Source organism: Bubalus bubalis, chromosome 8 (assembly GCF_019923935.1).
Source record: "Bubalus bubalis isolate 160015118507 breed Murrah chromosome 8, NDDB_SH_1, whole genome shotgun sequence".
NCBI classification, from domain to species: domain Eukaryota; kingdom Metazoa; phylum Chordata; class Mammalia; order Artiodactyla; family Bovidae; genus Bubalus; species Bubalus bubalis.
In genome coordinates this window covers 94341732-94356832 of record NC_059164.1, presented here as the reverse complement: position 1 = coordinate 94356832, position 15101 = coordinate 94341732, and the positions used below count along the sequence as shown (strand labels likewise).

The following is a 15101-nucleotide window of genomic DNA, read 5'->3' as shown; positions in this document are numbered from 1 at the left end:
TAGCAACTCTCTTGAACTTCCAATCCATATAATGAAACTGCAGTAAACATCTCCACTTAGACAGATACTGCAATTCTGCAACTGTCCCAAGATTTTCCATCTCAGTCACTGACGTCCGTGCTCATTCATCTCATCTTTGAAGAAATCTCAAGTCAGTCATGATACTACCTCCTTCTCCATAACTCACTAATTCCATCCAATTGTCAAGTTCTTTAAAATAGCTCTTGACTCGGATCATTTCTCTTCCTGAGCACACTATCACTATAGATGAGGAAACCATGCCTCACAATTTTTAACAGTTGCCCACCATTATGTGCAACTGTACCATAATTTATTTAACCATTTCTCTATCAATGGACATGTAGGTTGTTTTCATTCTTTATCTACCATAAATAATGCTTCAGTAAAGATACTAGAAGAGTCATTCTTCAATATTTGTCAGTATATCTATTGGATAAATATAGAAAAATGGAGCTGCTAGGCCAAAGGCTTTGTACATTTAGAAATTTGATAAATACTGCCAAGTTACCCTTCACAGGGGTTGTATCAATTTTCATCCTATTGACAATGTAAAATAATGCCCACTTCCCAGCCTGGCAAACTAAAGTATGCTAATTAAACTTTTTGATTTGTGTCAACTCAGTGAGTAAAATAAAGGAGAATACGGTGGCAGACAATGAGATAGTTAGATGGCATCACCCACTCAATGGACATGAATCTGAGTAAACTCTGGGAGACGGTGATGGAGAGGGAAGCCTGGCATGCTAAAGTCCATGGGTTGCAGAGTCGGACACAACTTAGCAACTGAACAACAACAGTATGTAAAAAATATCTCTTATTGCAGTTGTAATTTGCATATTACTTGTTATTAGAAAGGCTGAGCACTTTTGCATATTTTAAAGACCTATTTGTGTTTCCTTAACTGCTGTCATAACTTTTACCCAGTCTCACGGGAGTTTTTGATGCTTTTCTTATTGATTAGTAGCAGTGCTCTGATTTCTTCTTAAATTATCCAATTTCCATATTCTTTCAGAATCCTAGTAATTTTTAAAACTCAGAATTTTATCAAATTTTCCCCAATAACAAGTAATCGTCAATTTTTAAAAATTTTCTTTTTCAATTGGAGTATGATTCCTTTACAATGTTGTGTTAGTTTCTGCTGTACAATGTGAATCAGCTATATGTATACACCCCCTCCCTCCTGAGCTTCCCTCCCCTCATCACACCCACCCAGGTCATCACAGAGCACCAAGCTGAGCTCCCTGTGCCATACAGAAGCTTTCTACTCTCTATTTTACACTTGGTAGTGTATACACATCAATGTTACTTCAAATGTTAACTCCATTATAGGGGAGCCCATTATGAATTGATTTGCAGAAGTCCTGACTACCTGCAAATAGCTTAAGACTGCTTATACCTGTATCTATGCTATGTCATTTAATTTTCCTAACAGCCCTACGAGGCATGTATTAGTATTAACTCCAAAATAAAGCTTACAGAATATGAATGTCCAGGGTGACACAGCTAATAACCCTTCCACACCTGGAACCTTAAAAGTCTAGTAATCCACCATCACTGGCCATTCCTGAACCACATCAGGCTCTGGTCCTTGATGCCTCTAGTTTCTGATAATCAATTGCTCTTCTCTTCTGCCTTCTATAAACATGCGGTGAACATTTTTAAGTACCTACCATCTGCCAGGAATCCTCATGGGGTTTACATTTTAGAAGGGTTCTCATTTATAAAAATAAAAACACACAATAATAAAGCTTTACTAAGATGGGTGGGAAGGGGCAAGGAAGGGTACTTTCAGCCAGGTGGTCAGGGTGGACCTGCTTGAGGAAGTGACATTTAAACAAAGATTAGAATGATCAAATCCAGGAAAAGGAAATATCTAGGTGAAGTCCTTTAAATACAAGAGCAAATCTAATGCATTCGAGGAATAGAAAAAAAGACCACTGAAGTTGGAGTCAGAGGAGAGTGGTGGGAGAAGAGATCAAAGAGAGGTGGTCTGGGATGCCACAGAAGGCTTTCTGTCCGGCAAAGGAGTCTGAACTTTATTTCAAGTGTAATCAGAAGACAAGGAAGGATTCTAAGACAGAAGTGATACGATCTGTGTGTTATGATTTATGTCACTCTAGCTGCGTTGTGGAGAGAGGACGCAAAAGTGGAAATAGGAAAACCAATTAGAAGCTATTACAGGAGCCCACAAGATGATGTCTGTATTAGGGTGGTGGCAGTGGAGAGAGAAAGAGACAGATTTTGGAAATGTTTTTGAGGGTTAAAGTAGACCTAAATTCTTTATGGAGGAGACATGAGAATGGAGGAAAAGGAGAAGAACCGTAAATATCTACATGCTTTTTGGCTTGAGCAAATGGTGGATGGTGACCTAGACAGCATATTAAAAAGTAGAGACATTACTTTGTCAACAAAGGTCCGTCTAGTCAAGGCTATGGTTTTTCCAGTGGTCATGTATGGATGTGAGAGTTGGACTATAAAGAAAGCTGAGCGCCGAAGAATTGATGCTTTTGAACTGTGGTGTTGGAGAAGACTCTTGAGAGTCCCTTGGACTGCAAGGAGATCCAACCAGTCCAACCTAAAGGAAATTAGTCCTGAATATTCATTGGAAGGACTGATATTGAAGCTGAAACTCCAATACTTTGGCCACCTGATGCGAAGAGCTGACTCATTTGAAAAGAGCCTGATGCTGGGAAAGATTGAGGGCAGGAGGAGAAGGGGACGACAGAGGATGAGATGGTTGGATGGCATCACTGACTCGATGGACATGGGTATGGGTAAACTCTGGGAGTTGGTGATGGACAGGGAGGCCTGGCATGCTGCATGGGGTAGCAAGGAGTCAGACACAACTGAATGACTGAACTGAATAAACTGATGTCATTCAATTTGAAGAAGCCCAAAAGTATCCAGAATTTCATATTACTATATTATTTCCTTCTTTCCCTATGCATCCTTAACCTCACAGATCATGATTTTCTCTTCCTGATATTTTCATTTTCCTTCCTACTTAGTCTTTAGTTCTTCTTATCCAAAAGAACTTTCTCTATCTACCTCCTCTACTCATATCTACTCCTCAGTCCACTGCAATCTGGTTACTATCTCCTTTTCCTAATAAACTCCGTCTTTCTGAACATAACACTGACCTTGTTGTTAAAACCAAGGAATTTCTTTCTATTTTTCTTGACCTCTGTTTAGCATTTCAAACTATTGCCAATTTCTCTTGACTTCTCCAAAACTACTTGTTCCTGGTCCTTCTACCTCTCTGGATGTTCTTTTTTGTGTATTTATTTCCTCATTTTTTCAATGTTTGCATTCCCATAAGGTTTCAGAAGAGGTCCTTCTCTCTTCTTACTCTATACCTTTTATCTTGAAGATTTTCATCTACTTCCAGGGACTGTCACTCATTCTGATGATTCCAGCACATCTCTCTCTCCTGAGCTCTCAACTCCCCTGTGTATTTATGTAATAGAAAGCTTCAATTTGATATCCTATGGATACTTCAAACACCATGCTTCAAATTAAACTAAATTCCCTCCTCAACCTATATCTCTTCATCTTGGTAAATGGTACCACCATCTTTCCACTTATCTGAGCTGTATTTCTTCTCCTGTTCCTGAATCCTGCAGACATAATCAATAATAAAATTCAGCTTGTTCTATACCCTCAGTTTCTCTTGAATCCTTCTCCTCTCTCCATTTCTATTCTTGTTGCTTTAGCTTAGGTGTCCATCATTTCCATCCCCATAATGCTGAAACAGCCTCCGAGCTAGTCTCCCTGCTTATTGTGTTGCTCACACTAATAAATTCTCCAAACTGGACTGAACTTTATAAAATGGACATTTGATTGCCTCACTATGCTCCTTAAAACTCATCAGTAGTTCTCCACTGGCTTTAGGGTAAGTTGAAACTTATTAGGAGAATATATAAGACTTTTCATAATACAAGACGTTGCTGATCTTTCTGGGTTCTGCTATGCATTCATACAAGACAGAATCTATTACTTGCTGGGCTCTGTCCTTCACCTTCAACTCTATGGGCACACTTTCTTACCCTCAGGACTTTACACATAATACTTTCTTTGCCTGGTCTACATTTCTCTTTGACTTGCCCACTTGTCTGGATTATTCTACTTATGCTTCAGATCTCCTCTCTAAATTCATTTTCTATGGTTAGGGACCGTGACTATGCAAGGTGAAGGTTAAATGTATAGCTTTCCAATGAGCTCCCGTGTTGCTAACATCCTAGTATTGTGTGATCAATTTTGCACTTATCTGTCTCCTCATTAAACTACAAGATCCTTCAGAGGAGGCTGTGTTGTTTATCTTTGTATTCCCACTGCCTAGCACGGTACCTGACACATAGCAGGCACTCAATAATGAATAAAGAAAGTGGAAGAGTTGGGTTTCAAAGTCAGATCTTCTCTGTCTGGCACAAATCTCACATTTCTTCATGCTACTTCTTAACATCTTGAGCCTGAAAATTTTAAAAATCTAGGTATATTTTTGCCTGTAACTAATTAAAATACAGGCAAATAACTAACTCCATGAGAGTTCAGTTAATCATGTAATTATTTAATAGCCTTTATTCATCATTCCATCATCTTGCTCATCAAAGTACTTTGGGTTAAATAAATCTAAATTGAATGAAGGATCTTTTGATATACTTTTACATCCTTTCTACCTTTCCTCCTGTTCCTCCTACAACACCTGAAAGTAAGCAGAGTTAAGTACTTTGGGAGTCAGGTAAATTTTATTTGTCTGGCAACTGACACTATAAAGTGATGTGGCAACAGCATACTCTTTCCCATTATAATTTCCTCCAAGGTTTCTATGGATAGGTATTAAAATTTCAGTGCCTAAATTTAACATTGCAATATTCAGCTAAAATTGAAATTTTTATGCAGTGAGTTCAGTACAACACAGAATTTTGTAAATAGAAAGAATCTTAAAGATTCTATAGCCCAGCATTTCTGTTTAGCTTCCAAGAGGAAACAGACAGGAGAAGACTTGTTCTAGCTCAACCAAGGTCATCCAGCCTGTTAAAATTTCCTAACTTTCATCTGGCTGGTCTCTCCTCAATGCCATAGATACCCTATTCTCTTCCATCCAAACAAATTATCTTCATCAGAACCTACCTATTTACATAGATACATATCTTTATGATATTGCCTTTTTTGATATCCTTGTTATAAAGAGGAAGGAACTGAAAACTAAGCAAGGCTGTCTTATCCAGGGACATAGGAGAATTGGCAAAAGAGACAATTAGTACAGAGAGATGGGCTTCTATTTGTACTGTAGCCTTGTAATCACACTCTGTTCTCTGAGTGCCCCAACGCTAACCCAAGCTTATTTGTACTTCTGGGGCCTGGATTCTATTCAGTTCTATGCCTTATTTAGTCTAAATGATTTCCCCAGCTCCAGTGTGTATTTTTTTTTTGAGCTTTATTTTAGAAATATCACACTTAAATCTGCCCTCAAATTGAGTTTGTTTTAGTTCTAATGCTGAGGAATGAAGATTCTGGGTAAAAGAAATAAAGCTGATGGGTTTTTCTAGGCTTTACATTTCAAGAACGGTTTTCTCAAATGGCAACTGGCAGTATACCTTATTCCTCAAATTATGACATTTTCTATGGGAATTAGAATTTAATTGGGATAATTGGTTTTCACGGCAATCACAGATTTCTTTCCAAGAGTATCAGTTTGATAATATTTTACCAGCTAAAGCTACGAGACCAAATATAAACCAGTTCTGAGAAACAGGAAGTGAACCTGACTGGTCTAGTCTGCTGCCCCTGGTAGTGACGCACACACAGAAATCAAATTAGGAAAACAAGATATGTGGGTGTGAGGGAGTCGATAATAATTCAGGATGCTACAACACAAGCGAGAACTCCTTTAACCAGATGCCATTCATTTTAATAACACCCTGAGAAGTTTGATTTCCACATAACATACGAGTGATTAGAAAGCAGGACGAGCTTGAGTTCCCTAGCAACAGCATGTGCTTCTGAGACAGTCATTAGCCTTTCAGTTAATCCCGCCAACCCCTTACTGCTAATGTATGACTGACATTAAAAAAAAAAAAAATGATGTTGCAGAAAGTGCTTTGATTTCCAGGAGCAAAATGGACAAGAATAATATATATACATATATATGTATATATATAATATATATGTGTGTTTATGTTAAGTTGTTCTGAGAACTGCACTCAGGTAAAAGAAGCAATTTTCCTACATGCCCAGCCTGTCCCCATGTCCCCATGTTCACTGCTTTTAGTTCTACTTCTGAATCCCCTCCCAGTGAAGGGCAGCAGAGGTGAAAATTCTTCAGGCTTTAAGACAGTCCCCTCATCGAATGTAAATCATAGTCTGAAACTGGGGTGGGCAGTTTGTGTGGCAGGACTGAGGCTGACAGAGGGTAAGTGGGGGAGGGAAACCGCACGGCGTAGTTTTTTTTCTCCTTTAAACAGCATAAACTACCCTGGTTGAAGCTGCTTGGGAAAGGAGGGTGGCGAAGGGAAAGAAGCTATTTTTCCTATTGATTGTTTAATTGCACCAGAGGCTGTTTGTCCAAGGCCACTGGCCAAGAGCATTATGTCTGTGGCTAAAGTGAGGTTGGGCAGGTTTCCATACCCTTTCCTAGTTTTAAACAAGGCAACCCATAAAGCTCAGCCAGGCTATAGGAATAGGGTGTATGTCGACTTCTGCCACTCAGCTGTACCCTAAAGCGCCAGGGCTGATGGGATGATGGTTTTCTAACTCTGAAACATTGCCTCTAGCTCGGTCCTTGGTTCAGGATGTACTACTCCTCTGTGTAGCCTGGGTCACCTGCGGGCCGTTATTCGAACGGTAACTATTGCCTCTGGTCATCCTTATTGTGGCCTGGGTCCCTTTCAGCTGGGGACTGGGCTCCTTCAGTTTGGCCAGGGTGATTCCTAGTTCTCCCCGCCTCCCCACCTAACCCCCTGCACGCTCCCTTCCCAAGGCGACCACCTGCGCCGCCCCACTTACCATCTGCCCCGCGGGGAGGGCCCCCCGGGGTGGCGGAGCCCTCCCTGCTCCCGGGCGGCTCTGGGGGAACTCGGTGTTTGCCTCCAGCCCTTCGCTACCGGAGAGATCAGGTTCCTCCCCTCCTCCCCCTCCAGCTCCGGCCGCCGCCGCCGCCGCCTCCTTCTTGCATGACACAGCAGAACCGCAGCTGCCGCAGCAAGTCCCAACCATCCGCCCAGGAAGCGCCGCAACCGGGACTCGGGAGGGGCGGAGGGGGAACCAGGCAGGGGCCACCGCCGAGGGGGATGCTTGCCCCCGCTTTGCACCACACACTCTTTTCCCAGCCCAGGGGCATGGGAACAAAATCAGGCTCAAGCCGACCAGGCCAAGCCCGTGAGGAAAGCTGGGGGTTCGGCGTCAGAAGGGATGGGACCAAAGAGAAGGGTGTGAAGGAGACCCCAATTGAGGCAGGTCATTGCAGGGGAAGAAGGGGAAGAAGAGGCCGAGAAGTCGAGGGCCAGACTGTGAAGGAGAATAAAGGAGGTCAAAGAAAGGTAAGGAGGTAGAGTTGCAGAGAAGGGAGACCGAGCTGGGAAGGGGAGGGGACCTGCTTTGGAAGGAGGACTGGGAGGGAGAATTTGGGGAGGCCTGAGCTAAGTATCTAGGCAGCACATGGTGAATTGGGAGGCAAAAACAGGAAAGGGGAAAGGGATGTGAGAATTAGGCGTTAGATGGTAAGGTAAATATTGAGGGACATATTAAGGAATCAGAAGGGATGTAGTGGAGATCATGCATCATGGCTGATAATCAGAGGGAAACTGATGAGGTGGAAAGAGATACAGTCAAGGCAAAGAAAACATGATCTTCCGCCCCACTCTTCAGTTTCCTATGAAGTTTTTCATAATGCTGCCAATCCAACAGGGAGTTTTCCTTATAAATTGAAAAGCATGAACTAAAACATCAAAAGAGCCGTTTAGCTTGGATTTACAGGATAAAATCCTATGATCCATGCAATCTTTAAGGCAGAGATTTAGGATTGGGGGTTGTGATTCAATAACACGGAAGGCTCTAAAAACTGATGGTATGGATTCACACATAACTGGACTTAAGTCTTTCAAAGTGTCTGTTAAATGCTTCAGTTAAATGCTAGAAATGATGACAAAGTTATTGGTTCAAAATATCATATAAAGGCACAGACTTTTTCTCTGTATAGAAACATGTATATAAATCTATAGGTAATTTCTAGCGTCTAGCACGTCCACTATGATTACGGGGGAAATGTGTTTTTCTGATTATTTGATTTCCCACCAAACACACTACGCATTTTACAGAAGATCAGCTGCTTCTATTTGAAAGAATGTGGTCAGAAAAGTAATGCAAAAGCTGCCACTTTGGTTTTGTCTGTACCTTCCAGGTCATATCGTCGTACCTCACTTCCTGACACAAACAAGTTTTTACTGTTGTCAGCAACAAAGTCCTAATATAGCTGCGGAAGAGAAAAACTGCATTGCATTTGCCTCCTGCAAGCATCATCAACACAGTTATCGGAGGAATGTTGATTCCAGAAAAGCTTTAAAGCTGGTACGATGGTAATTATGTATCAAATGCCTGATTCTATTTCTGTTATTATTGTTTTGTCATTTCTGAGCCACCCAAGAACTGGCTGAACTCGCAGAGGGACAAGTCCGGTTCTTCCTTTTGCCTCGGTAAAATTTAATCAGACCTGATAGAAAACTCATTGCTCTAGGGGAAAATAAAGTAGGAGCCACGAAATGTCATTTTAACAGAGCGTGGGTTTTGTGACTGTAGGAAAGGATTTAAGGACGCTCCTTCTGTTCGGTTTCCTATGTAATGAGCAAAGGCTACACGCACGCACAGACGCCACAGCTCCCGGATGCTGTGGCTCGCTTGTCTGGGCTTCTGCAGCGCCAGGAGCCCCTCCGGGATGCTGCGAGGGGCTCTCGGTGGGTGGTGGTGGTGGTACGAACGGCTGCGGCCGCCGCCGCCAGTTCTGCCGCTGCTGTTGTTGCTGCTGCAGTCACGTGGGAGGCCCTTTAAGTTTCCATAGAGAGGCCTCTCCGGTGTCACATGATGGACATGATATAATGAAACAACATTGTGGAGAGGAAAGCATTAGGGGAGCCCACGGCTACAAAAACAAGTGAGTGAGAAGAGGTGGGAGGAAGAGAAACTACGCCACCTCCCCTGCAGCCGAGCCGCACGCAGCAGCTCCCCGCGGGAAGTGGGCGACGCCGGCGCGGGGGAAGGGAGACCCGGTGCCCAGCCCCGGCCGGGGGACCCCCGCCGCCCACAGCCAAGAGAACAACTTTAGCCGGCAGCCTCGGCCAGCACTGCACCTGTCTCCGAAGCCTCCATCGCTCCTCCAGATGATCAAAGGGGAATTCTAGAAGACTGTGCTCTACAAATATACATGCGCATCGTTTTCCCCCTTGCGTCTCGCTCCGCAGGAAGGAAAGAGAAAGGGATTAAAGCGGCAGCGTGTGTTCAGCCCCAAGGTAAGTTCTGGAGGGTGGGGAAAGCCGGCCCAGCAGGACTTCGGGATGGGAATTTTGTTCTCCGTTTGGACCTCTCGAGATGAAAAGAGGCATCCCCTCACTGCTGCGAGGCGGCGGGCTCGATGGTCCAGCAGAAACATTTCCACTGTGGACTCCGGTTATTACCTCTTTCGCACGCCCCGCGGTCCCACCCTGGGACTCCCCGGGGGCCCCTCGCCTCCCCCTGGAAGGGCCCGCAGGTCCCGGCCGGGATGTTGGCGAGCCGGGCGAGGAAAGGTAGGGGTGGTGGCGTTAGCCGGGAATGCCGAGGCGATTTCGCCATGTTTGTGTTGCTAAGAGCACTTTTTTCCCCTTTGAGGTGGCTTGATGCCACATGGCTCCTCCGGAGCTGCTGCCGGGTTGAGAGAGAGAGAGTGTGTGTGTGTATGTGTGTGTGTGTGTGTGTGTTTTCAATGTCCGCATTCCAGCTAATGTTGCGCAGATAAAATTCAAACTTGAGGTAAACAGAAGAGGAGGAGGAGGAGGGGAGGGAGGGGGGAAGACTGTTTCCATTTCGAGATTCCACCTCTTCACTCCGCGGAGAGTCACATCCCGGAACCTCGAGAGTACTTGGTCCTGTCTTCCCCCCACCCCACCTCTGCTGACCACCAGAAATAAGGCGACGGGGGTGGGGGTGCCCACAGAGGACGCGGCGTCTGCGTTCTAAAGGGGAAAAACAGCACCCCCCGGCATCCAGGCCGTCGGCTACCTTCCTCGTTCCACCGGGAGGGACGGAGGATGCCCTGCTGCGCTCTCGAGTTGGGGGACCGGAGGATCGCGCTCTTGGGCGGGGCTGGGGGGGGTGCCTGATCCCCGTCTCACTCCCTCTTACTTTAGGGAACCGGACGGCACCGCTCCCACCCTACCCCAGGCGCAGGTTCTAGAAGGCGAGCTGGGTGGGTCTCCAGGTTCCGAGAGGGTGGGTGGCGTAGCAGGTGTGTGGTGGGCATTTCTATTTTGTAAGTTGCATTTGACGGGACGACGTGGGGAGTCTTAAAAGCGAGCAGATCGGTAGAGCTGCGTTTTCTTTTTTTTTTTTTTTGCAACCAGGGAGAAAAATGAAGACAACACCTCCCCACCCCGCTTTAAATACCTTGATTCATCTCGAAGCTAGGCTGAAGGGGGAGTAGGGATGTGTAAGGGTGAAGATGAGGTTCGTCATGTGGAAAACTGGGCTTCTGACAGCTCATGGCCACCCTACCCTCCCTCCCGGGGCAGAAGATGGTTGTGGAGGCGGGGGAGGTCCGAGATGGGCGATGTACCCCCTCCCCGGGGTAGGAGCAGCGCAGGGTCCCGAAGTGCGAGAGGGTCCGCAGCCCGGTCGCCGGGGAGTACGGAGGGCCGGGAGGAGGCGGCCACGTGAGGAGGGTCTGCGGAAGCGCCGGAGCCGAGAGCTGGGGGGTGAAGTGCGTAGCAGAGTCGTGACGGGGGCTGACACGAAGCAGCCGTGGGCGGCGCGCTGAGGAGGAGCGGAGACTCGCGCGGGCCCGGGGCCCCAGCTCCGTGGCGACGCGGCTTTATTCCGAGCGGCTGCCCGAGCCTCCCACGCCAGCGCCGACGTCCGGGCCGCGAGTGGGTGCGCACGCCAGGGCCCTTTCCCGAGAGACCGTTTCCGGGCGGGGCCCCCGGCCTGGAGCGAGGGCTGTAAACAGGGTGGTGCCCTCTGCCCTCCCGCCCCAGGCCGGTCGGGGCGCGCGGCCTTGGCGGCGCTCGGGGCAGCGGAGGCGCGGTAGCGGCAGCGGGGGCGCGCCCGCCGCCCCCGCGCGTTCCCCGCCGCCAGGCCGGCCGGCCCTCTGTTTTTGTTTTGATGGAGCCCTCGTGCAGCTGGCGCGTGTCGAGTCACGTGCCGGGGGCGGGAGGGGGCTGGGGCGCGGTGACGCACGCGTCCGGAGGGCCGGGCGCCCGAGGGGTGCTGTCGCCGAAGGGGCGAGGGGGCGTGTGCCCCAGACAGATCCCGACCGCGCCGGGTGTCCAGGCCCCACCTGGTGGAGTTCGTGGGAGTTGGTCCTCGTGAGCGGTGTGCGGGCGTGGGTGTAAATCCCACCGCACTTTGGAGTTCGTCGTCGCAGCATCCAGGCGAGCCTGCTCTATCCGGGCTGGGGGCCCGCCTGCGCTGTTTCAGTTGGAAATCAACAGACTCTGCAGGCGTGAGTCTCTGTGGGCATATAGAGACCTATCTGTGGCTCTTAATCCAGACTGCACGTTGTAAGTATAACTGGACCGGCTTAGAAAGAATTCTGATGCCCGGCTCAATCCTAGACCAGTTGAACCCAAATCCAAATAGGGCTGAACGTGTGTGTGTGTGTGTGTGTGTGTGTTTAAACCTCCGTAAGTGTTTTTGATAACCGAGGAAGGTTGAGAGCTTACAGAACTAGCTGGCTGGAATAGATAGCTGTGAAACCATCCGTATTTAGGGACGAAATAGCTGAAGTAGCCAACAGGTGTTGATCTGTCAGTAGATGGCTGGTAGCTATATGCTGGGGTGCCCTGACATTCTTGATGAAACATTGTTACCCCCATTTTACAGGTGACGGAGTGGAAGCTCAGGAGGGAGTAAGAGTTGGTCAGTGACGATCCATAACTAGAACCCAAGCAAGCTGATTTAAAAACCCAGTCTTTCAGTTATTACGTATGTTACTTTGGAAATCGACCTTTACCTAAATGGCATGTGTTTGTGCGAATAGGAATAGTTTTGTGTTTGCCTAAGGACCAGCCAATTTATATATATGTGTGTGTGTGTGTGTATATATATGAAGGCAATGGCACCCCACTCCAGTACTCTTGCCTGGAAAATCCCATGGATGGAGGAGCCTAGTAGGCTGCAGTCCATGGGGTCGCTAAGAGTCAGACAGGACTGAGCGACTTCACTTTCACTTTTCACTTTCATGCATTGGAGAAGGAAATGGCAACCCACTCCAGTGTTCTTGCCTGGAGAATCCCAGGGATGGGGGAGCCTAGTGAGCTGCCGTCTATGGGGTTGAACAGAGTCAGACACGACTGAAGTGACTTAGCAGCACATATATATATATATATATATATATATATATATATATATTTGCAAATTTTTGCTTGTATGAAAGGGAGAAGAATCACCTGGTGAATTCGTTGAGACCTGTATAGGCTACTAACATTTTCCCTAAGTTTCTTTGAAGAAGGGATCCCAGTAATTTGGAGAGAACTGATTCCATGGAAGTTGTTTTGAGACTTGAACATACGTGTAAGGTGAAGTGAAGAGTCTAGAAGATGCAGATAATTCCCCAGGATTTATGCAAGCATTCACAGAAGTCCTTTAGGTTGCTGGACACGATATAATTTTGTTGGTCATTGGCTGCTTGTAGCAGAATGTGCAAGGTAGTTAGTATACGGAGTAGCAGAAGTTTTGCCCTGAAAATTTAGGAGGGAAAAAAAAAAACACACAGCTACTCTGGTCTGGAGTACAGAAGTGTTGTTTCTGTATCCTCTTCTCTCATTTATTTCATTTTCTTCTGTCGGATAAACTCTTAGTGGGAATATTTAGATGTGGAAGTAATCTATTTGTTTTGAAAATTGAATTTTGAAAATTGAATGTTCCTTGATACATTCTCTAAGGATATTAGAAATAAAACTCACAGGAAATAGAGGTTTTATCCTTAGAAACAGAGGGTTCTAATTACAATGTTTTTGTGACCAATACACATTTGTTAGTGGTACTGCGTCATAAAGAAATGTCTTTGTATTCCTACTAATGATTGCTTTCTAATACTGTTAGCTGTATGGCAGATGTAGGCAAATTACTTACCAAGTTTTGGAGACTGGTTTTCATGTGGCTTGCAGTTTTGGTTAGGGAAGCTTATAGACAGACATAACCACTAGGGCAAGCCTGATATAACTGAGTGTAAGCTATTTTTGGCATGGAAATAGCTCTCTAACCCCATCTCCCTGCCTCCCTTGTCATCCTCATCCTCGTTGACCACCAAAGATACTGTAATCCAGCATTGTCAAACCACTTGTGGTTCCTGTGGACAGCTCTGCCTTCTGCTTCTAGGGTACCTCCTTTAGGACATTACTCTTAATTTCTCATGAAAGTGAAAATATTAGTCACTCAGTCATCTCCGACTCTTTGCGACCCCCTGAACTGGGGCCTGCCAGGCTCTTCTGTTCATGAAATTTTCCAGACAAAAATAGGGGAGTTGGTAGCCATTCCCTTCTCCAGGGGACTTTTCTGACCCAGGGATCGAACACAGGGCTCCCACATTGCAGACAGATTCTTTATTGTCTGAGTCACCAGGGAAGCCCCAGTTTCTTCCTGAAAGGTGTTTGGAAACATCCTGCTGTGTCACCTCCATTCCTTGCACAGACGTGTCTGAGTGCATTTTTTCACAACATATATTGTTTTTGTTTATATGTTGGACACCTCTACTAAATTGACCTGATAAAAGGTTGAAATGGTGGTGATTTGTGTACTACTGGCACACTACAGGCACCCACGTTTATTACGTCAGTCTAAATTGAATTTGAGTTGCATTATTTGGGTTGATCACTCATCTTCATTCTTTACTGTCCTCACTTCTGCTGCTAAGCTGAAACCATGCATCTTTGATCAGAGAATACAGGGTACCACCAACATATTCCAGTAAAAGGAGTAGGAAAGACAGGACTAAATGTACTCAGCTTTTCACTTGTTTCCCAATTGCATCCTCAATTTACCAAGTGTTTACTTGTGAGCTCTGGGAGAGATGTTCAATATTACCATTTTTCGACTTACTAAGGAAGGAAGAAATGGCACTATATTATTGATGAACAAACTTCTGTGTATCGTAGCTGAGTACAGATACATCATCACATTTCATTACACTGTAACTTTCAGATTTAATATTACAGAGGTGTTTGTAGAGTAGCACTGTCCCATAGAGCTTTCCAGAATGATAGGAATGATTTATAATGATATATTTATGATGACTTAGAAGTGATAGTCACTAAGCACTTGAGGCTAGTGAGCCACTTTCAGTGTGTCTAGTGTGACATAGCGGAGAAGGCGATGGCACCCCACTCAAGTACTTTTGCCTGGAAAATCCCATAGACGGAGGAGCCTGGTAGGCTGCAGTCCATGGGGTTGCTAGAGTCAGACATGACTGAGCGACTTCACTTTCATTTTTCACTTTCATGCATTGGAGAAGGAAATGGCAACCCACTCCAGTGTTCTTGCCTGGAGAATCCCAGGGACGGGGGAGCCTGGTGGGCTGCCGTCTATGGGGTCGCACAGAGTCGGACACGACTGAAGCGACTTAGCAGCAGCAGTAGCAGCAGTGTGACATAGGAACTAAAGTTCTCATTGATTTAAAAATAGCCACAAGTGGATGGTGGCTGCTGCATTGGACAGTTACAGAGGATTTGCTTATGTTTGAGTCTAGTGTTTGATAGGTAAATGTTAACTTACAGTTTTCTGCCTTTAAAAGAAAAATCTTGATTCATTTTATAGCGCATAACACTGTGCTTCCCATTCATAGGTCATAAGGTGTTTCCAAGATATTTTTAACCTGCGTGAGGCCTCCATATTGTTGA

The 15101-nt window shown here is 45.8% G+C and overlaps 2 protein-coding genes across 2 annotated transcripts in view; one reads left to right on the top strand and one right to left on the bottom strand.

Annotated features, from left to right (window-relative positions):
- The window catches only part of MKLN1 (muskelin 1), a 382035-nt gene extending 374877 nt beyond the window's left edge, over positions 1–7158 (bottom strand). Inside the window, exon 1 of the mRNA XM_006047723.3 lies at positions 7027–7158. The gene's annotated coding sequence lies outside the window, so the exon portion shown is untranslated. The remainder of the gene's footprint in view (positions 1–7026) is intronic.
- LOC102403291 (protein GRISEA) overlaps positions 1–15101 on the top strand; it is a 66604-nt gene that overhangs the window by 4259 nt on the left and 47244 nt on the right. The window contains exons 2-3 of the mRNA XM_025290762.2: positions 7001–7559; positions 8420–9521. Of these exons, the coding sequence (XP_025146547.1) occupies positions 7001–7559; positions 8420–8446 (586 nt within the window). The 3' untranslated portion in view covers positions 8447–9521. The remainder of the gene's footprint in view (positions 1–7000; positions 7560–8419; positions 9522–15101) is intronic.